General features: G+C 45.0%; 1 protein-coding gene across 1 annotated transcript in view; it reads left to right on the forward strand.

Annotated features, from left to right (window-relative positions):
• TNFRSF21 (TNF receptor superfamily member 21) overlaps positions 1 to 19368 on the forward strand; it is a 96958-nt gene extending 77590 nt beyond the window's left edge. Inside the window, exons 5-6 of the mRNA XM_074988999.1 lie at positions 16374 to 16596; positions 17668 to 19368. Of these exons, the coding sequence (XP_074845100.1) occupies positions 16374 to 16596; positions 17668 to 17897 (453 nt within the window). The 3' untranslated portion in view covers positions 17898 to 19368. The remainder of the gene's footprint in view (positions 1 to 16373; positions 16597 to 17667) is intronic.
• The last annotated feature ends 2192 nt before the right edge of the window (positions 19369 to 21560 follow it).

The raw sequence follows: 21560 nt of genomic DNA on the forward strand, positions 1-21560 counted from the left end.
GAATGGACAAAGATGCCAAGAAACTAGAGCTGTTCGGCAGAAAGGTCTACTCCTCCTCCACCCTACTGTTGAGAATGGCGAATTACGCCGCGCATCTAGCGAACCACAATTTCGACAACTACTCTAGGTTAACCTCCCTCATGGACTCGCTTCCAGAGGACAAGAAGCCGGTGCTCGAGGCTATCGTGCAAGAAGGCTACGCAGCCTCGAGGACGGGAGTTCAGATCGCCCTAGTCGTTGCGGATATGGCAGCACGCTCAACAGCTACAGCAGTGGTCATCAGCAGGGAGTCCTGGCTCCAGACATCGGGTATCCCGAGGGATATGTAGGCGAAGATCGTTGATCTCCCCTTTGACACGCAGAAGCTGTTTGCAGTATCAACCACAGCGTCCCCAGTACCACAGGGGCTACAAGCAAGGGTGACATCAACAGCACCAACAGTACAGAACTCCCAGGCGACGTTCTCAACAGAGCCGTGCGTCCTTGGGGCAGGGCCAAAGGCCCCAAGTTTGACACACAGATCGAGGGCTGCACTATCGCTACCATCGCGCAATGTCATCTGAAGCTACTGTTCCACCATCGTCTCCGACCATTCTACGACCAGTGGCAAAAGATCACCACAGACAAATGGGTACTGGAGATCATAGCCACGGGTTACGTGATTCCCTTTCAGTCGCTCCCACCGCCACGACCTCCACCCAGACCCCACCTAAAGGACGCCTCCCACGAAGTGAGACTCAAGCAGGAGGTAGGCCATCTTCTGCTTATAGGGGCAGTGGAAAGAGTACCGGAGCAAGTCCGAGGGAAAGGGTTCTACTCAAGGTACTTCCTCACAGAGAAAAAGACAGGAGGCTGGAGCCCCAGCCTAGATCTTCAAGGTACTTGCGCAAGCAACGCTTTCGGATGATCACAGTCACCTCTATACTTACGGCACTGGACGATGGAGATTGGTTTGCAGCCCTCGACTTACAAGACGCGTATTTCCACATAACTATTCACCCGGCTCACAGGCGTTTTCTCCGGGTTATGGTAGACAAAGAACATTTTCAGTACAAGGTTCTGCTGTTCGGCCTCTCCTCGGCCCCCAGAGTCTTCACCAAGACCTTGGCAGTGGTGTCAGCCTACCTGCACAGACAGGGGGTGTTTATATTCCCATATCTGGACGACTGCCTGCTGAAAGGGGCCTTGAAGGAGGAGGTACTTCGCATGATACGCGTCACAGCAGACACGTTTTCTTCGCTGAGCCTGGTCATCAATCTGGCAAAATCAAAGATAGACCCCGCACAGGACATAGAGTTCATAGGGGCACTTATAAATTCCATCACAGCAAGGGTTTATCTACCAGATGCCCGCTTTCGCGCCATTGGTTCCCTCGTGAAAACATCACCTTCAGCCCTACGGTGCCGGTTCTGATGTGCTTACAGCTGCTGGGCCACATGGCAGCAGCAACGTTTGTGGTACAGAGTGCCCGATTTGCATAGGCGCAGCATGCAACACTGGCTGGCGAGCATCTACAAACCGGCAGCACACACTGTCCACAGGGTGGTGTCGCGCACGACAGAGGTGCGCAGATCCCTCCAATGGGGGGTGAACCCCAAGAACATGCTCGCAGGGGTGTCCTTTCACCAACCACAAATATCTGTTTTTCTCACTACCGACGCCTCCCACATAGGGTGGGGAGCACACGTGCGAAAAGGTGACGCAAAGACTGTGGTCCTCCACGGAACAGTCACTGCACATAAATATACTGGAGCTCAGAGCAGTGTTCAATGCCTGCAAACACTTTCGAGACCATATACAAGGCAAGTAGTCGGGATCAGTACAGACAATACCTCCACCATGTTTTATATAAATCGACAAGGAGGAGCTCGGTCCCGTGCCTCATGTGCGGAAGCAGTCCGATTGTGGAACTGGTACATCGCCAACAATATAACCTTGAAAGCCTCGTATTTACCAGGCGCTCACAATGTGAAGGCAGACTAGCTGAGCAGGTGCTTCACACTCACACACGAGTGGCAGATCCGTCCCGATCTGCTATGACTGATTTTTCACACATGGGGTTTTCCCCAGGTAGACCTGTTTGCCACTCAACACAAGAAGTGCCCACAATACGGCTCCAGGGCAGGACTGGGACGGGGGCCACTGGGGGATGCATTCACGATCTCGTGGAGGGGCCCCCTGCTCTACGCCTTTACTCCCACAGTGCTTATGCACAAAGTCTTGCAGAAAGCCAGGAGAGAGAAAGCCGAATGATCCTAGTAGTCCCAACATGGGATCGACAGCAATGGTTCCCCTTCCTCCTGTGCATGTCGGACCGTCCACCGATGCCCCTCCCGGTGGCGGCGGATCTGCTCACGCAGCCCAGGGGTCCATAGTGCATCCACACCCCCGAGGCCTGCGACTGCAAGCGTGGTTAATCCATGGCTCAGCTCCCTAGAGAGCACGCGTACGGAGGGAGTGCAACAAGTCCTAGAAAGTAGCAGGAGGTCTTCCACCAGGAAGCCCTATAAGCAAAATCGACTGGATTCACTGCATGGTGTTCTACCAAGCAATTAGCCCCCCTTGCTGTGCCTATACCTGTAATACTAGAGTATTTATTGGACCTCAGGAGAGGCGGACTCTTCCTATCCTCGTTGAAGGTCCACCTTGCTGCTATATCGGCTTTCTGACATGAAGAGGAAGGGCACACGGTGTTTGCCCATCCCATGGTTACCAGGTTCCTCAAAGGGCTGGTAAACCTATACCCCCCTCGGAAACCGCTTCCACCTTCGTGGAGCTTGGACCTGGTTCTTAATGCGCTAACGGGACCACCGTTTGAACCCTTAGCCACAGTTTCCCTCCATCTCCTTACGATAAAGATGACCTTCCTTCTTGCAATCACGTCAGCTCGCAGGGTGAGCGAGCTTGCGGCAGTCATGGCAACGCCACCCTGCACAATAATTTCCAAGGAGGCGGTAACCTTACGGCTGCATCCAGCCTTTGTTCCCAAAGTTTCTTCAGAGTTTCGTATTAACGAACCTATAGTTTTACCCTCGTTATCCAAAGCCTCATAACGCGAACAAAGAGGCGCGCCTACGCCTCCTGGACGTGAGGAGGGCGCTGGCTTTCTATATAGACAGGACTAAGTCCTTCCGGAAAACGGATAAACTCCTAGTCTCTCTCGCTCCCAAATCAAAAGGAGAAGGTCTCTCTTCGCAGAGAATCTTGAAGCACATCGTATCCTGCATAAAAATGTGCTGCAAACTCAAAAAGACTCCTTTACTGGCCACACCCAGGGCTCACTCCACTAGGGCAGTGGCGGCCTCAACAGCCTTTTTCAAGGGCATTGCGCTAAAAGACATCTGCAGAGCGGCGACATGGTCATCCTATGACACCTTCGCCAAGCATTATGCCCTACACAGGGTATTCTAAGCGGATACCCGTCTCTCGACAGCGGTCTTCTCGGGGACAAGCTGCCCATGATCCGATTACCCATCTCCTATTTTGGGTTACTGCTGGGTCGTCACCTAACGTGGAGCACCCACGGGGATACTCGAAGAAGAAAGAGAAGTTACTCACCGTAGTAATGGTGGTTCTTCGAGATGTGTCCCCGTGGGTGCTCCACCACCCGCCCATCCTCCCCACTTCGGATCCATGTTTAGTGTTTTGCAGGAGCATCAGAGGCGGTTGGTCAAGGAACTGGCGGGGACCGGATCGCACGTGTGGCCGGGAGCGCGCAAGGGAGCGGCGCACACAGGCGCATGCGCAGTCCGGTAGAAACTGCTTGGAAGATCCGACCTGTGGCGCTGGGGCAAGCCTGACAACTAACATGGAGCACCCACAGGGACACATCTCGAAGAACCACCGTTACTACAGTGAGTAACTTCTCTTTCTTCGAGATGTGTCCCCGTGGGTGCTCCACCACCCGCCCATCCTCCCCGCTTCGAATCTCTGTCTAGTGTTTTTCAGGAGCATCCGAGGCGGTTGGTCAAGGAACTGGCGGGGACCGGATCATGCACGCGGCCGGGGGCGCGCAGGGGGGCGGCGCGCGCTGGCGCATGTGCAATCCAGGAGAAACTGCTGGAAGATTTCCTATCTGCAGCGCCGGGCGAGCCCGACACCTATTGCGGAGCACCCACGGGGACACATCTCGAAGAACCATCGTTACTACAGGTGAGTAACTTCCCTTTCCCTGCTACGCCACCTACATAACCACGCATTTACCTCTGTGATTTGACGATCCCTCCGCAGACCCCTTCCTTCCACAGGGAGGATAGACGAGAAGACCACCTGTGCTCCGTATTATATATACAAGAAATAACGAGAAGTGGGGCCTGACATAAAAAGTTTGCTCACCCCTGTTGTAGAGTATTTGCTCTTCCCAGAATCCCAGTAGCATTCAGCCCAAAGAGCTTTACTAATAACTTGCTTTACGTATGTGTCATTACGTAAAGATATACTTGGGTTTTGTTTGGGCATAAGGTCTTTTGCAGTGGTCTGTTTAGCAGCCTAATGCCCTGTTTGTTGCTAGTAGGCCAGTATCCTGTTGATCTTTTCAAGGGTAGCCTAAGTCTGGCCCTAATATCTTGCAGCGTGACCCTAAATATCTCCACACTGGCTGCAGAATGCAGCTAACTTTAATTAGCAGCATTGCATAGTGTGTCAGATTTACTGAAATAACTGTGCCTGAGAACTATAGGCACTCGTATGTTCTAGGGCAGCATTGGGGGCCACATGGCACTTTTTTTGATATGTTCAGGGGGCCGAATGTGAAATAGCCCAAAACCCAGGATTAAACTACCTCAGAAGAAGGGTTCCCCATACAGCTGCTGTTCCTTCATGGCGACTGCAGCCACCTCAGCACAACTGTGCGGCTCCACCCAGCTCTCATTCTCCCTTCCCCCGCCTGCAGCACGGGTGGCATTCTGCCTTGCTGCCCTAAAATAATGGAACGCAATTTAAGTGGTTTAATCAACAGGTCCCTGCTGGCCATTAAACCAATTAAATTGAGTTCCATTATTTATTTCAGCATGGAGGAGGAGTCTGCGGCAGCAGCATCCAGAGCCACAGATGGCTCCTTAAAGTGCCACATGCAGCTGACCCACACCCCGCAGCCGGCTGTCACTTCAGCTGGCTTGGGTAAAGTGGCACCAATTCTGGCTTTGTGGGCCAGATTCTGGCCTGCAGGCCACATGTTGGCCACCCCTGCCCTAGAGCTTGGGCTGCTTTATTACTCGTATCCCTAACTTAACTTTTTGAGATGTTACTGGACTCAGCTGAAGTATTTTTTAGAGTTTAGATTATGGTCAGCAAGCATCCTCATGACAGCACTATTTGTGTTACTTACGGCACTGAGGCCCCTGCTACTTGTTCTCCCAGGTACAATTTTTTTAAGGGGTGGTTAGCAGAAGGGACATTCAGGGCTTCAGTCTAAACATCTTGAGTTTTTGTCATATTTGGGCTCTAGATTCTGTTTCTGACCTGATTGGCTTTGTGACGTTTTGTTTCTGCAGCTTTTCTCATAAGGATGTTTGTGAAGGAAAAGAGGATGTGAAAGTTCCACATGAAGCAGGATTGCAGCTGCTCCAAGATTCATTTGTTCTGTTACTTCCTTTTATCAGAGCTCAAACCCCTTAGGTCTGGGGCTTTTTAAGCATCTCTTTTTGAGCGTAGCCCAAATCTTTTGCTGTGTCAGACTCCTAGTTCTTGAATTGATTTATTTCCCCTCTTAGCGAAATGCAACTAGGCAATTTCAGAAGGCGGGTTAGAGCTAACTTCCTCACTTGCGAGGTTTGAGTTGGGAAGGAATTAAACGCTGCACACGGGCCAGTCTGTTTAGTGAGTGTTTGAAACACAAAGACAATTAAATAACAAGTGTCTGTGAAAACATATTTTTTTCTCTGAAGTTCGGGAATGTGATTTATTTAACCACCCAGTATGCCAAAGTGGAGTGTAATGAGACCAAAATTTAGATAAAGGCAAGTCATCAGGAGAAACATGAGTCAAACAAGATCAGCTTAGGGTGTGTTTTGAGTGTGGCTGAATATTGGTTGGGGTTTTGGGAATCTGTTTTGTGATCTGAGTAGTGCTCTACCATCCAGTAAATTAGTACAGGTGGGACTACAAGACTATATGAAGGACTTTGCGTGTTCTCCTTCTGTACATACTGTGGGCCTTGAATCTCATTTTCTAGTGAAAGCAGTTACGCTGAGGGTCCTCCTTCACAGCATGATGCATGGTAGGCTTTGGGTATAACAGAGGTCAGCAACCTTTCCGAGGCAAAGTTCCAAAATTTGACTTCTTGACCTTTTTATTAATGGTCTGAGGGCTGGTGGTACTTTTTAAAGTCACTAATAGTCCTACTTACAACAGCTTCATTAATAAACGGTAAAGTCCTGAATCTTTATTTATTCAGGCGGTGGTTGGTAGCATTAGCTCGTCTTCTGTTAATCCACAGGCTTTGAGCAAGTTGCCAGCTGCATGGGGGAGGAAGGGCAGGGCTGAGCCCCCGCCAAGCATACCGATGAAAATTTGACTCGTGTGCCACTCTTATCATCCGTACTGGGGATTGCTGACCTCTGGGGCACAGTGTTAATACTGAGTTCCTAGTGTGGGTGGGACAGTGCTATTCTCTAACCATGCTAGGGAAACATGTCGAAGATTTCAAACCTGTCCTGGTCCAAATCTAGAGAGGTTAGTGCAGTTTATGCTTGTAGTGTCCATGTAGTCTTTTTACAAAGTCTTTTGGGAAGTTCAAGGCTGTCAGGATACAACTAGCATTGATTATATTTGTGATGCAGACAAACCCTCAAAGTTTGATGTGCGGTCTGAGATCCCTAATTTGGTGTCTGAACTACAGTGTCTGATCTAAAGACAGAGTGTTGGAACAGATACTCCCAGTCATGACTCGTTTCATGTTAAACTTAATACCATTACAGCTGAGTCCTGCACACACGCTTCAGGAAGTCTTAGACCAATGCACGTCGAAATTAGTGATCGCAAAGTACTTGGCATTATACAGGGCTCAAATACAGTCCTTGCTGCAAACAGCTTAACATTTCAAGAGCAGCTTCAACGTAGCTGTCCCTGATTTCATTCAGGTCATCCCTGCTGAGGCTGTGTCTTGTCTCTGGTACATGCTAAAACCATAGGTGTGGAAAACCTGGATTTTTAAACGCTCTTTTTTAGGGAAGAGTTTGTAGAACCAGTATCATTGGTATTACACACTTGCATGCACACCTATCGGTCTCTGTCATCTCTCTGCTTCTTATGTACAGGAGACCAGGTGTGAGAATTTTTGTAGATTTTCACGGCACACCCAGTGTGTATATATAACCCACTCCTCTCCCCCTCCCCCAGAGCCAGGCATCGTCAGTTCCCTGCTATAATCCAATGCTCCACCTATCCCGCAGAAACGGTCACCTCCAGGTCCTCCCTCTAAGCCAATCCTCAGCCCCCACACTCTAACTCAAGTCCAGTGACTCGCCACGTGCTTCTTCCCACCAAGTGGTAAGGCATGCGCACAGAGCGGTGGACGGCACTCCAACGCATGGCTCTGAGGCACGCTAAGCACCACTTCATGGCATGCCTGTTGCAGAGCAGTGACGTAGGCTATGTCTACACTACAGAGTTATTTCAAAATAAATAATTTTATTTCAATATATTTCAATAAATTTTATAATAAATTTTAAATAATTTATAATAAATAAATAACTATTTCAAAATAACCCTAGGCACCTTCTATTTCAAAATACAATCAAAATAGCGGGTGCCTATTTCAGAATAACTATTTTTTTAAATAGGCTCTGTGAAGACACAGGATAGCGCTATTTTTAAATAAGCTATAATGGGCACCAATGGCACTATTTCCAAATAGGCAGTATGTGTCCGACGTGCTATTTCAAAATAGCTGGGTGCTATTTCTAAATGCATTCTTGTGTGTAGCAACCCTGTTCCAGAATAGCATCTTTTGAAATAAGCAGTGTAAATGCAGCCTTAGTTCCAGGACAGGAAAATTGTGTAAGAGTATAATAGGGAGAATCCAGCTGTTTGTCTTTCAGTACACACAGAACTCTTGCTTTTGACTGGCAGTCCAGATAATGTTAGCAGTTGACTGATTTTGAATGGATAAGAGCTTTCAGAAATAAAATCTGTCCCCTTAATGAACATGAATATAGAATACTGTAGAGGTTGAACCTCTCTAGTCTGGCCCTCTCATCTGGCAACGTCCGTAATCCAGTATGATTTTACTTAGCCAGGTGACCACATATGGTTGTGGCCAGGTTTCCTGTGGTCCCATGAAGTTTGTTTACAGCCACCAGTCCTGACTCTGTTTTGTTCTGCTATTAGCTGTAATTTACCCCTAAATGTCTTCTAGGAGCCCAGTAAGTGGTGGTAATGTGCTAGACAATATTGACCTCCCATGGTCTGGCAAATTTGTTCAGCACCAGTCAGGTCTCAAGGGTGCTGGACTAGAGGGGTTCAACCTGTAGCTTGGAGGAGTGTCCTGAAATTCATCTATTGATGAGAATGGTCTTGGAGCTTGGAAGAAGACTGGGAGGAGAACTGGCATATAAAATTCTGCACAGAAACTTAATGTAATGAACTTTCCAACATCCCAGTGGTTAAAACTGCTAGGCTGTGGGCATTTAAGTAACTTTACTTCCTCCACTGGTGCGGATCACATGGAAACTGTAATTTGGATTATTGTAAAACAGAGAAGCTAGTGCGGATTAAACATGTACACAATTTATCTGGGTATCTCTTCCTCACCTGCGCGGGGGGCTTATTTGTTTTAATGGCAGTTAAGTGTTTTGAGAGAGAATTGTAGTCCAGGTGGTACAGCACAGAGCCATCTTGTGAACCACGTCCAGTCTGTTGCACTGTGTGCGCGGAGTACCTCCTCTCACATGGCTTGGAATTGACCGGGCTGTCCTCTGTTTCGTTCAGGTCATCCCCTACAAGGATATATCTAGTGTCTGATGCAGAGAGGTATGGGCCGTCACCTAAATGAAGGTCCACAAAGTCTCTGTCTCTTGAGATTTTCTTCACTGACCACAGCCAGTTGCTACCTTGGCCATAAAAATACTAGTTCCCTTAGTTTGGTGCTAAGTAAGAAAACTGCCACTTCACCAGAATAAAGGTAGCTGCTTCTTCACTGGCAGTGTGCAATTGCCCAGTACAACTTAATTAAAACTTACCCTCAGGCCTCTTCTTAATCTTCAAGTCCAAATATTTTACTTCCCTTGACTGTAGTTTAATAACAAAAACAATGCACGTGCTGTTCCGGTTCCAGTGAGACCAGTTCTTCTGTTAATGCTTGTTCATGAGCTGCAAATAAGTTTTAAACCTATTATGCTATCGGAAGCTCTCTGTATGCTGAAGAGATAGCAAATGCGTTCCTTAACAAAGCACCTACAACTAGACTTGTGCCGAGGGAATGCAGATAGTGCAACGTATGCCTTTCAGTGGTGTGTAAAAAAAAATCCAAACAGCTACTGTGTCAAAACATAGTAACAGAGAGTAGGCTGTGCTAGTCTATACGCTATCAAAACAAAAAGCAGTCAAGTAGCACTTTAAAGACTAGCAAAATAGTATATTAGGTGAGCTTTCGTGGGACAGTCCCACGAAAGCTCACCTAATATACTATTTTGCTAGTCTTTAAAGTGCTACTTGACTGCTTTGTTCCTTTCCATGCGGGGACTGCAAATGCACATTTGAGTTCACTTGAGTCTTCCGATGTCCCAGTATGAATGCAGCTTTGTACAAATGTGAATTGGATTTTGCTGAGCCCAGTGTTTTTTCTTAACTTCCAGAGCTTTCCATTTTTATAAAGCAAGGTATTCAGAGAGTCATATGGCCTGCTTTGCAATAGAATCACCATTGATTTCAAAGGCCTTGGAAATTCACTGGCATTTCCAGAAAACTCCTGACAGGCTTATTGCAATGAGGAGGGCCTGGTAATCTTTCTAGCTACAGTTCAGAGCCATGAATTAGTTGCTTTTCTTGTGCTCACCTCTTGCTTCTGAAAGTTACTGCTAAGTTTAAGAATAATAACCATTAAGGGTTGATGCAAAGCTAAAATTACCAGAAGTCCAGCAGCGTTTGTTAAATTCCCCACCTGGCAAATCAAAGTCTTCCATAACTTTGGAGACATTGGTGATTTATCAAATGATAAATTCTGGAGTGTCTTTCATAATCCAATAAAAGCTATGGGCCAACACGAATAGGAAAGACCTGACAAGTTCTTCTGGGTATTTGCCCACAATCTGATTGAGAGTGATTGATCTGATTCATGAAAGTACCAGATGGGGTGGGATAAAAGCAAGGGTGGTCAGGTACAGGCCTCAGAGTTTTTTCTTGGTGTCTTACAGTTTCCCCTTGGGAAATAGCTCAGTTATAAATCTTCCTCTCCCCTCTATTTAAGATCACTAAACTTCAGACACTGCTCTCTGTGCCAGTCAGGTGCCATGAGCAGTGTCTAGAAGTGGTTATAAATGAATAAATACATATCCATACATAAAGATCAGTTGAACTGGCTGATAAATTATTGTGAAGACTATCTAGTGCTGCAGTGTGATAAAGGCAATAAAGCATTTTCAGCCAAAATAAAGAAACAGCTGTAAAAACACAGGCTGCAGGGAGGCTCTCAGCAGATGGTTGTTGGCTGAAGGTCATTGTAGAAAACCTCCACAGCTGCCTTTAGGAAGCAAGTCCTGTGGATAACAGCAGAAATCTGTGTCTGGTTGGCCAGCAAGCTTGAAGATGCTTGTTTTGCCTTAATGCCAATTCTCGTTGCCATGTTACTTTCAGGGACTGAGGAGAGGTAGGAGGATGTGTCACTGAAGTACTTGCAACCTGGAAGTTAAAGGGCTTGGAATAGTAGGAAGTAGAAGATAAGGTTGTTTTTTTTGCAGTGCTTCAGTAACTGAGAAAAATTGGCCCCATGCCCCTTGTGCAATTTCATCATGCTTCATTGCAGAGGGTTACTGATTCATCAAAGCCAGAAACTGGTTTCCGTGTGAAAACCAAATGTGTAAGTGCTTGGTGAGGTAACTGTGGGTCAGTGGCAGTGAATGCCTCTCTGGTTAGATATGGTGATTCCCAGTGCAGTGAGGCTGCTCTTGTTTTATTTGCTTCCACCATCATTAGACTGTTGCAACAATGACTAATGTAAGGCTCCTCAGCAGAATACAAAAAGGGGAGTGGGAATATAGAGTTCCATAGAGCCTTCTCTATAAGTAACTGTAAATGCTAACCAGTTGTGGGGTGCATAGGTTGTGTTGCTTCCATTTTCCACTAATTAGGGTAGCGTAGGCATAGAGGCTGTCATGGCCAGAGGTGCGCTGGAAGCCTGGAAAGAGCTGAGAGTAGAATCTAGAGTTCCAGAATCCCAGACAACTGTCATCCATGTGGCTGTTCATGATCAGATGGATGCAGATCCTGCTGCTGCCTTCACTCTCCAAGGAGTCCCTGGTACAGGATAAACTGTGGACGGGAATTGTGTTTCTCGCTTCTATAACATAGCTACTCATGGGGCAGTGCTCACCTGAATACAACACGACGACCCCAGCTTAGGACTGGAAGTGTATGGCACTTGTTTAGACTAATGCTTTAAAAATAAGACTAGAAAGCAGGTTTGTTTATTAAATAGGGTTGTCGGTTAATCACACTGTTAATAGTGTGGTTGGGAGTCTCTATCCGAATGGTGCTCGGATGTCCAGTCTGCTCCCTTTTGATGTTAATCACTTTGTCCACATGTGTGTGCTCTCTTTGGACAACAGTGTAGACCCTGCAGTTAGCCAGCACTGCAGGCCTCCGAGAGCCCCCCAAGAACCACAAATCAAGCAAGGTAAGAAGGCATTGGAGCCAGGTTTGTTGATGTACGGTCTCCAACACCCTCATGAGTCTCCAATATGACTCAACAGTTTACATTGGTACATGCCTACGACGTGACAATGTATGCGACTCTGTTGACAGCAAGGGGACTCTGTCATCCCCTACGTTGCTTGATGCAGTCCCTGTTACACACACTTATACACAGGTGTAAACAAGTTACATATCCAGGTACGACCCCCTGCTTGTAATACGTTGACACCCCTTAATGTAACTATATCTGCCCGTTAACTTGGGGGATAATGGTGGTACCATCAAAACAACACTATCCATCATGCTGTCATTATGACCTGTTCCTGAACTTGGGTTGGAATGTACCTGGTGATAAGCTGTTACCTATGGGGAGTGCCTGGTACTAACCAGGATGTGTTTGTGTATAACTTAGTGCCTGGCTCTAGGTGCTTTTTAGGTGTTTTTATGTGCTTTTAGGCCCTGTGACTTACCAGCTCTGTCTCTTGCTGCATTCCTGTGGGCAGAATTTTACCTAGCACAGTTTTTGATTTTAACCTACTGTTGTTCAGGCTTGAGGCCTTTCTTTAGCTTTGCTTAAGTTAACAAAGCATTGATTGTTGTTCTAGGCTTTTAGCCTTACATCAAGCCTCTCATTACTACAAATAGAACACCAACTGAAGTTAATTGAATACTTTTGGGTGTTTTTTTCTATATTTTCAGGTACATTGATTTCAGTTGCAACACAGAATACAAAATGTACAATGTTCTTCATTATTATTTTATAACAAATATTTGCACTGTAAAATGAAATGAAAGAAATACTGTTTTTCAGTTCATCTCATACAACTATTCATGACTTCCTTGTGAAAGGGCATCTTACAAATCTAGATTTTTGTTACATAACTGCACTCAAAAACAGAGCAATGTAAAACTTTGGAGCCTTCAAGTTCACTCAGTCCTACTTCTTCAGCCAATCGCTCAGACAAACAAGTTTGTTTACAATTATGGGATATAATGCTGCCTGCTTCTTATGTACAGTGTTTCCTGAAAGTGAGAGCAAACATTTGTATGGTACTTTTGTAGCTAGCATTGTAAGGTAGTTTTCTGCCGTATGTGCTATGCCCCTTCATGCTGTTGCCACCATTCCAGAGGACATGCCTCCATGCTGATTGTGCTCATTTTAAAAAATGACCTAATTAAATTTGTAGCTGAACTCCTTGGCAGAGAATTGCATGTGTGCTCTATTTTACACACATTATCATGTATTCCATGTTATAACAGTGTCTGATAATGACCCAGTGCATGTTCTTTATTTTAAGAATGCTTTCACTGCAGATTTCACTAAACTGAAAGGCACAGATGTGAGATTTTTGCAAATACGTATACTGCTCAACTCAGGGTTTAAGAATCTGGAGTGCCTTCTAAGATCTAAGTGAGAGGAGTTATGGAATATCCTTTCAAATGACTTAAAAGAGCAGCACTCTGGTAGAGAAACTACAGAACCCAAACGACCAAAAAAGAAAATTGGCCACCTGCTGCTGTGATCTGACTCAGATTATGAAAATAATGCCCATCCCTCTGCACTGTTTGGATCATTTTCAGACAGAATCCATTGTTGCAGTGGTTGAAGCGTGAAGGGACGTATGACTTGAGCACGTCTGGCACATCGATATCTTGGGACTCCAGCTAGAACAGTACCAAGTGAACACTTGTTATCACTTTCAGGTGGCATTGTAAATAAGAAGCAGGCAGCATTATCTCCTGGAAATGTAAACAAACTTGTTTGTCTGAGGGACCGGCTGACAGAGAAATAGGACTGAGTGGACTTGTAGGCTCTGAAGTTTGACACTTCTGTTTTTGAGTGCAGTTATTCTTAGTATTGTGTGCAAGGTAAGTTTGACTTTCATAATAGAGATTGCACAACAGTACCTTTGTTACAAATATTTGCACTGGGAAAAAAAATGAATATTTTTCATTCATGTAAGTAAGAATAGTGAGGACTTAGTATTTTGTGGTTTAATTGAAATAAATATATTTGTAAATGTAGAAAACATCCAAAATATTTAAATAACTGTATGCTATTATTCATATGATTAATTTTTAATTCCTTGATAGCCCTACTATTAATAGTTCTCCAAAGTAGTGTTTTACTTTCCTTCTGAACACTCTGTCCTCTATCTTACCTTATTTAAACATTAACACATGTTCCAGCATCCTATTTACTTTGCCTAATAAGTGAACAATAAGTTACAAACAGTTCGGGCTCTGCGGCTTTTACGTTCTAGAAAACCACACCTTCTTGAATGCTTTAGCAGCTATTTGAGATTTATTTAGTGTTCAGAGTAGTGTTAGGGAGTGTTAAGTGTTCAGCAGCTCTATCTTTTTGGTTCAGTCTCTTCACGACTCTTATTCTTCAGACCTTCTTGTAACTGGGTGCAAGGGATAGCTCAGTGGTTTGAGCATTGGCTTGCTAAACCCGGGGTTGTGAGCCCAATCCTTGTGGAGGCCATTTAGGGATGGGGCAAATAGATGTTAGGGATGGTGTTTGGTCCCCCAAGAGGGCAGGGGACTGGACTAGATGATCTCCCAAGTTCCCTTCCAGTTCTAGGAGATGTGTATGTCCAATTATTAAATTTAAATTCAACTGGCTATTGAACAGATGTCTAACTCTTCCAAAACTGCAAACATGTAATCTGAGGAGTCGACATATTTGTGAAGGTAAATACTCTGTCCTGTAGGATGCTTCTTGGGAAACATCCTGGTTTACTACCCTGCTTCTTTACTGGTGGTCTTTTTCTCAGTTAAATACGATAGTCTAACACTTGTGAACAAATTGTACAGAATCATGTGGGGCATTTTAATGGCGTGTATAAAGTCTCTCTTTTTTTTTTTTTAAATTAGCCACTGCTGTAAACTATATTACAAAACATGTTGAAGTAGAACAAATCTTCTGTGTCCCTCTGAAAGAAATTTTTATTACAGTAGAACGAGATTAAAAGCTAGTTTCATGAATTGATAGAAATGAGGTGGGTGGTTCGACAGATATTGGTAGGTGGTAAATTGTTTGTGCACACAGAATGAAATTACATAACAGATTCACAGTAGGCAAGATCAGTGCAAAGTTCTGAGAACCACAGTGTGGAAACAAATGTCTCTTTGTCTGTTAGGTGTGGAAGACATTTGTATGAATGTAAAGGAGTGCCTGCAGGTGTCGTGTGTCTTATTGGGTCAGGCTGCGGAGTTAATACCACAAACATCATTTCACCATTTCTAGCATGTGTAGAGGGCTGTATGGAGCGAGCTTCTTACTTAACACAATCCTTCAAGAGCTTACCTAATTTATTTGTAATAGTTTTGACCTTCACAACGTCCCCTGGCAATGAGCTCCCCCTGTTAACTGTGCATTATGTGAACAAATACTTCCTTTTGTTTATTCTAAAGCTGCTGCCTGTTAAGTACATTTGTTCATGTTTCATTGGCTCTTGTGTTATGTGAAGTAGGTAACACTTTTTTTTTCGTGTTGTTCATCATTTTATAGATTCTTCCCCACTTTTATTAGGCTTTTTCCAAACTCAGAAATCACAGACTTTGTAATCTTTCCTTATTCAGAAGGTGTTTCCATACCCCTAATAATTTTGTTGCCTTTCTCTGTACCTTTTCCATTTCTAATGCGTCTTTTTGGAAATAAAGTGACCAGCAGTGGATGCAGTATTCAAGGTGAGAGAACACCTTGGATTTGTACAGTAACACAGGTTTAAACTCCCTCATCTGGCAGGACAATGGATGTTGCTGGACCAGAGAGCAGCTGTGGCTGGCAGCCTCACTGCTGGGAGCTGGCTGGGGCGCACAGCCATGATGGCAACACCAGCCGCAGGGATCATGGCAGTCCTACAGCTGGGAGGTGGCTGGGAATACAGCCCCTGCCATGGGGACCTCTGCCTGATGACGGAGCAGGGGTCAGGGAGGGGGAGGCCTGCAGGAGTGGAGACTTCTCTCCGGGCAGCCAGCCTGACTTCCCCTTGTCCACAAAATCCACTCATCTGGCAGCCCTCACATCTGGAGGGTGCCGGACAAGGGAGGTGCAACCTGTATATTATCTGCATGTTAACTATCCTTTTTCTAGTGCTCTTTTTTGACTGCTGCTGCACATTGATTGGATGTTTTCAAAGAACTAACCTTAATGACTCCAGGACTTGAATGCTAACAGCTAATTTAGACCTCATCATTTTGAGGTCTCTGCTTTGTTCCCTGTTTACTGGGACAGGTTCATAGGGAGAGAGAACTTTTTGAGAATGAGTCATTTCCATTAGTTACTTTCAGTTGTCCTTGAGGAGAAGTCTATCATGCTACTATGAACTCAGGTAAAACATGGAGCTATTGTGTGTTTTTACTCTGAACTTCGCTAAAAATGGGCTACAGCCTCCCTAAAGTTGAAATATTAATGCCCTGTCCCCGGTCTCTGTTTGGTGTATTGAGATGCAAATGGTTCTGAACATGAACTTTGTTTTAGGTTTTGCATAACAAATCACCCACTTTTGTCCTCACAGCTAGAAACTGACAAACAGGCCCTTCCGGTGAGTCCCAGCCCTCTCTGTCCTGTTGCCAGTCCAGCTGCGAAACCTCCTGGTGCCACCATCCTCACTGTGGAGCCGTCTCCTTTGGAGAAGAACAAGGGCTTCTTTGTAGATGAATCGGAACCTCTTCTGCGCTGTGATTCCGCTTCCAGCGGCTCCTCTCCACTCAGCCGAACCGGCTCTTTTATTACCAAAGGTACCCAAGTTGGCACACCTGTCTGCAAGTCTTTTTTTTCCAGAGCAGCATGATGAGTAATTGGAAGCATCTTGTCACTAGAATAAGCACAGTTTGAGTATCCATTGGAGAGATGATTGAGTTGACAGCATAGGCTCTTCATGCTATGAAGACCAGAGTAGAAAGGACAAAGTGCTTTACAGGGACTCTCAACTTAAAAATCACTCTTCTCAAATTTTGTTTACTATTGCTATGCATAACATCTCATATCTCAAACAGGAGATGGCTTTAGTGACGACTTGCACCTGGAAATTGATAAATTACCCGTTGGGGTCGCACTGGGTGCAGCAGTGCGGCTGATTTAAATGTTTTCCCCAGGTATTCAATCAATACATTTCCTTCCATTTGTGGGAGAGACTTTTTTTAAATGGGAAAATGTGTCTATAAAAACTACAAAATTGGCAGGTCTATAACCTGAATTTATTTTTAAATTTGCTGTCTTTTTGATGCAGGGTAAGTTTCATCATGGTGATTTCCCATGATGATGATTTATTATCTCTTTCCTAGTTATTATTGGGAGATCTGGCATCTCAGAGATCCAAGAGGGGAGATTCTAATGCTTGGACCCCTTCCCTGTTGCATGACTTACAGATTGTACTTTAAAGTCACTTGTAATTTGAAGTGTGGCTCTTTGGAACCTAACGTAAGTCATCTACACTTGAGTACACAAAGTAATCTGACTCTGGAAAAACTACTGAAGCCAATAGACTGTAGCGCACTCTGGATTTTGGCCTCTCTTTCCCGTGATTTGTCTGTCCTTGTAATTTAGCACTAGCATATATGCTGTAAGGAATGGTGCTGCCATGGCAAGGGTTTGGATGGGTGACTCAGTAGGCTTTTTCCATCTCTAGTTTCTATGACTAACACCTACTCACATCTTTCCTGTTCTTAGCAAGTTGTGGCCTTCTCCCTAAAGGCAGGGAGTGGGGAGAGAAGTCTCCAAGGTGTGAATGTATTTGTTACTTGTCTTCTCTCAAAGAGGGTGCTCTTCCAGCATAAAGTACGTTAACCATTAATCCCTTCCCTTCACAGAAAAGAAAGACACAGTGTTGCGTCAGGTGCGGTTGGACCCATGTGACCTGCAACCCATCTTTGATGACATGCTGCACATCCTAAATCCTGAGGAGCTCCATGTGATCGAAGAGATTCCGCAGGCAGAGGATAAGCTGGACAGGCTATTTGAAATTGCTGGAGTCAAGAGCCAGGAAGCCAGCCAAACACTGCTGGACTCTGTCTATAGTCACCTTCCTGATCTATTGTAGACATTGGCCACTGTACACTCTGAATCTTGCTAGTACTAGCTTGGCACTTGTTAAAGATGATTGACAACATGCAGGCTGTGTGGTTTTTTTTTTTTTTGGTTTTTTTTGTAGAATACATGGCCAGTATTTTCTTAAGGTTTCTCTTGTTTCTGGAAGGAGTGGTTTACAAACATTGCACCTTCCTTGCTTACCTTTCTTGCAGAATTAAAATCTTGGCACACTCTGTCCCCTTCTGAATTATTTTTGTTTTCATTCCAGTCATTCATTTAATGCACTTTAAAACCCAGTTCATTAACTAAAGACCACGAATCCGGAGTCACTTACACATCGAATCTGGAATAGTTCTGAACTCATTCTAGTTTTTATCATATCGGTTTACTCTAACGTAACTTTCTTTTCCACAAACCTTCCTTCCCTCTGTCTTCCCCTCCTCCATGGTGGAAAATGAGGAAACGTGAGAATTGTGTTGTCTGTTACTCTCTAAGGCAACTAGCTTTTAGTTTTTGTTTTTTTCTTGAGTTGACTTTTTTAATGTCTCATTGTATAGTTCATATTCCTTGCTGAGATTTTACTACCGCCATTATTTATTGTATGGTTTTCACCTGGACAATGCGTAGAATGCTTGATTACTTGTGCTTCTTTAAGCTAAAGCAGAAATGTGTGAAAGAAAATAAATGGCTTAATTCCTCCAGCCTTCAGGACTATAAGGAAGTCACTTGGCCTGCATCTGAATGTACCATGTGCAACAAGGAGTATCTTGTCTTGCAACAAGCAGGTCTTGTATAGATCATCTCAGCACTGGTGCTGAACTCTGGCAGATGAGGGGGAGCCCGGGTGGTGCCGCTCTCCTTGTGATTACAAGACTTACTGAGCTATGCTTTTACAGTTGTCTCTCTTTTGTTTAAGGTTTTTTTATACAGATTTTTGGCCCAGAGGTAAGGTTCTGAAGAACTTGCCCGCTCTTAGCAGTCTCTCTCTAATCACATTTCACTTTTTATTAGGGGAAAAAAAAATTAAAAAAAAGCAAAAACCAGAAAGGCTGAATTGTAAGAATGATTTGATTATATTTGCAACCGTTATATTCTTGTAATGAACAGTGTAATATGCTCAGTGTGGAGAACTCTTATAGAAAGGTGGCATTTGGATGGGGCAAGGTAATGAAAAAGGGAGCTCTCATATGGAAAAGTTGCCTTCCAGTGTACTAATTTATTAATAAATACTAGATGTTTGTTACTTGACATGTTTCTGTGTTAACTTCTGTGATGCTTTGCTGTGTGGGTTGGGTATCTCCAAATCAATGCTGTGAACTAGGTAATTGGAATTTGTTTCAATAAGCCATAGTTTTGATCTGGGGCATTTGAACTCGTGCTAAGATTGAAGCTTGGTTTTGAAGATCTGCGTACGTGATCTAGGCCTAACGGGTGATTGTCTTAAATGAAACTGTTGCATTAAATTCATACCCAAGAATGTTTATACGTTCTCTTCATTTGTGTTGGTGGTTTTGGATATGTGGACTGCCACAGAGGTGAGGAATGGAGCTTTGTGTCAGGAATCGGCACTTTCCTCTTCGAACAAGAACCTAGTCCAGATAATCCAGGCCTCCAGGTTCCATTGCTGCACCTCAGTTTACCTAAGGCTGAACTTAACTTACCATTAGGTGGCTGAGTCTGGTACCATATATGCAGTAAATGGCAAAGGCAGAGGTGAACACATCCAACCTTAGTGAAAGATAGAATCATCTTTGTTCCCAGCATGTTGGGAGGGGGAGACTTCTCACCATGTTACCCCTCAATATTGGGAGGCATCTATTTCTTTTCTTTTACTTCTGGCTGGTAATTGGCTACATTTTTCGAAGGCTGACTCAAGCCATGTTAAGGAATTAAAATATATGGACCACATGATAGATAGGGGCATCCTAGGAGTTCAGTAGGAGGAGATGGTCTCTAAGGTGCTATATGACTGCTTGTTAGGCATGGAAGGTGTTTATCTTAGCACCATTTCACATTAGGATCTACCAAGTCTAACAGATACATAAGGTAATGTGCTTTCATGAGTAAGACCCACTTCTTCAGATGATTGGATAAGTGAGTATTACCTACAAAAGCTCATTACCAGTCTATAAGGTGCTGCACAGCTGCTTGTTTGTGAAGCTACAGACTAACATGGCTACACCTCTGAGACCTTCCATGCTTGAGTGAATGAACAGCCCAGCCATTGGTAGAAGGCTCTGGGAGTGCAGTAGGAAGAGGCCAGGACACTGGGATTTGGTGGTGGACTGTAGAATGGATAACTGTGTGCAACTTGCAGGCGCATACGGCTGATGTGGCTTCTGAGGTTGATTGTTGCAATTTTAGTATTAATCTGGGCATGCTCCTGGTCTCAGCAACTACCTCAATGAGTTCAGTGACAAAGAACTGATGATTAAATTATGTTGTTAATGTCCCTATTTAGAATCACAGCTCATAAATAATGGCTCCTGGGGCCATTCTGTTCTACAAGTAGAACCCTGGTGGAATGAGAGTTGCTGAGCATGGGAGGGTCACAGAATCCCTTGCCTTCCTAGCAAGAAGAACATGGAGATGTTCTAACTGAGGTGCTGTAGGCATCCCAAATGTTTCCCTGTATAGCACGATAAATACCGAAACAGAGTGGAACACAAGCACATGAACAGATTAAATAAATTTATTGATGTAAAGGAATAGAGAACGCAAACTGACAGAAACCCAGTGTTGGCATAGCTGGGCTGGTCCCAGGGCATTAGAAACACAAGGATGGGGATGTGTAATATGTTTTAGTGGCCCAACTTCTGTTGGTGGGATTGCCTCCCTCACCTTGTAACACTAAAAGGTGTTACTACTAGATCTGTGTGTTCCCTTCCTCTTGTGTGCTAGGTTAGAATGGCTGCTGCATACTGTCTATACATCATGGCAAGCAAATGGCAATAAAAGCTCCGGCATTTGGGCATCGTGTCTGAACTATTTTTTTTAAAATGTGAGTCAAATATGTTGAGACTGCCTCTTGTGTCCCTCTGGGAAAGACAGGTGCTAGAGATCACACACACACGCTTTCCCTCTGTGGCAGGGCCAGGGTGGAGGGCCCCTCATGGGGGAGCCCAAACAAACAGAAGGGCCTGCAACACAATCACAGGCAGCTGGGTGGGAGGTAGCTCAGCCTAACTGAGGCCAGCTGGCCCCAATGACTGGACTAATAAGAGGCCTTTAAAAACCCTTCATAGTGGGAAGGATGGGGAGAGGCAAGGAGACCAGAAACAGTGAGAGAAAGCAGGTTGGAAAGGAGCAGAACAGGAACACCAGGCACTGCAGAGGGAGAGAGAGGAGCTGCATCATGGTGAGAGAGGGGGACTCGTTACAGCTTGAAGAAGGTACCAGGCGGAATTGTGTGGGGAAGTGGACCAGGGAGAAGAGCTGCTGCACCAAGGGCTAAGGGAGCCAGCCCTCCCTACTAGCAGCCGCATAGCGTCCCTGGGCCAGAACCCAGCATGAGTGGGTGGGGGCCAGGTTCCCCCCAGACCACCTCTTGCCCCAGTGAGGGTAAGTGGGCCCAGTGGACTGAGTAGAGGCTAGAGGCCCAGGAATAGGGCTGACTTTGTCACAATATCTAAAGGTGACCCACCATCCTCAGTTTATACATTGAGTTCTTCAA

This window comes from Carettochelys insculpta, chromosome 3 (genome assembly GCF_033958435.1).
Source record: "Carettochelys insculpta isolate YL-2023 chromosome 3, ASM3395843v1, whole genome shotgun sequence".
Classification (NCBI taxonomy): Eukaryota; Metazoa; Chordata; order Testudines; family Carettochelyidae; genus Carettochelys; species Carettochelys insculpta.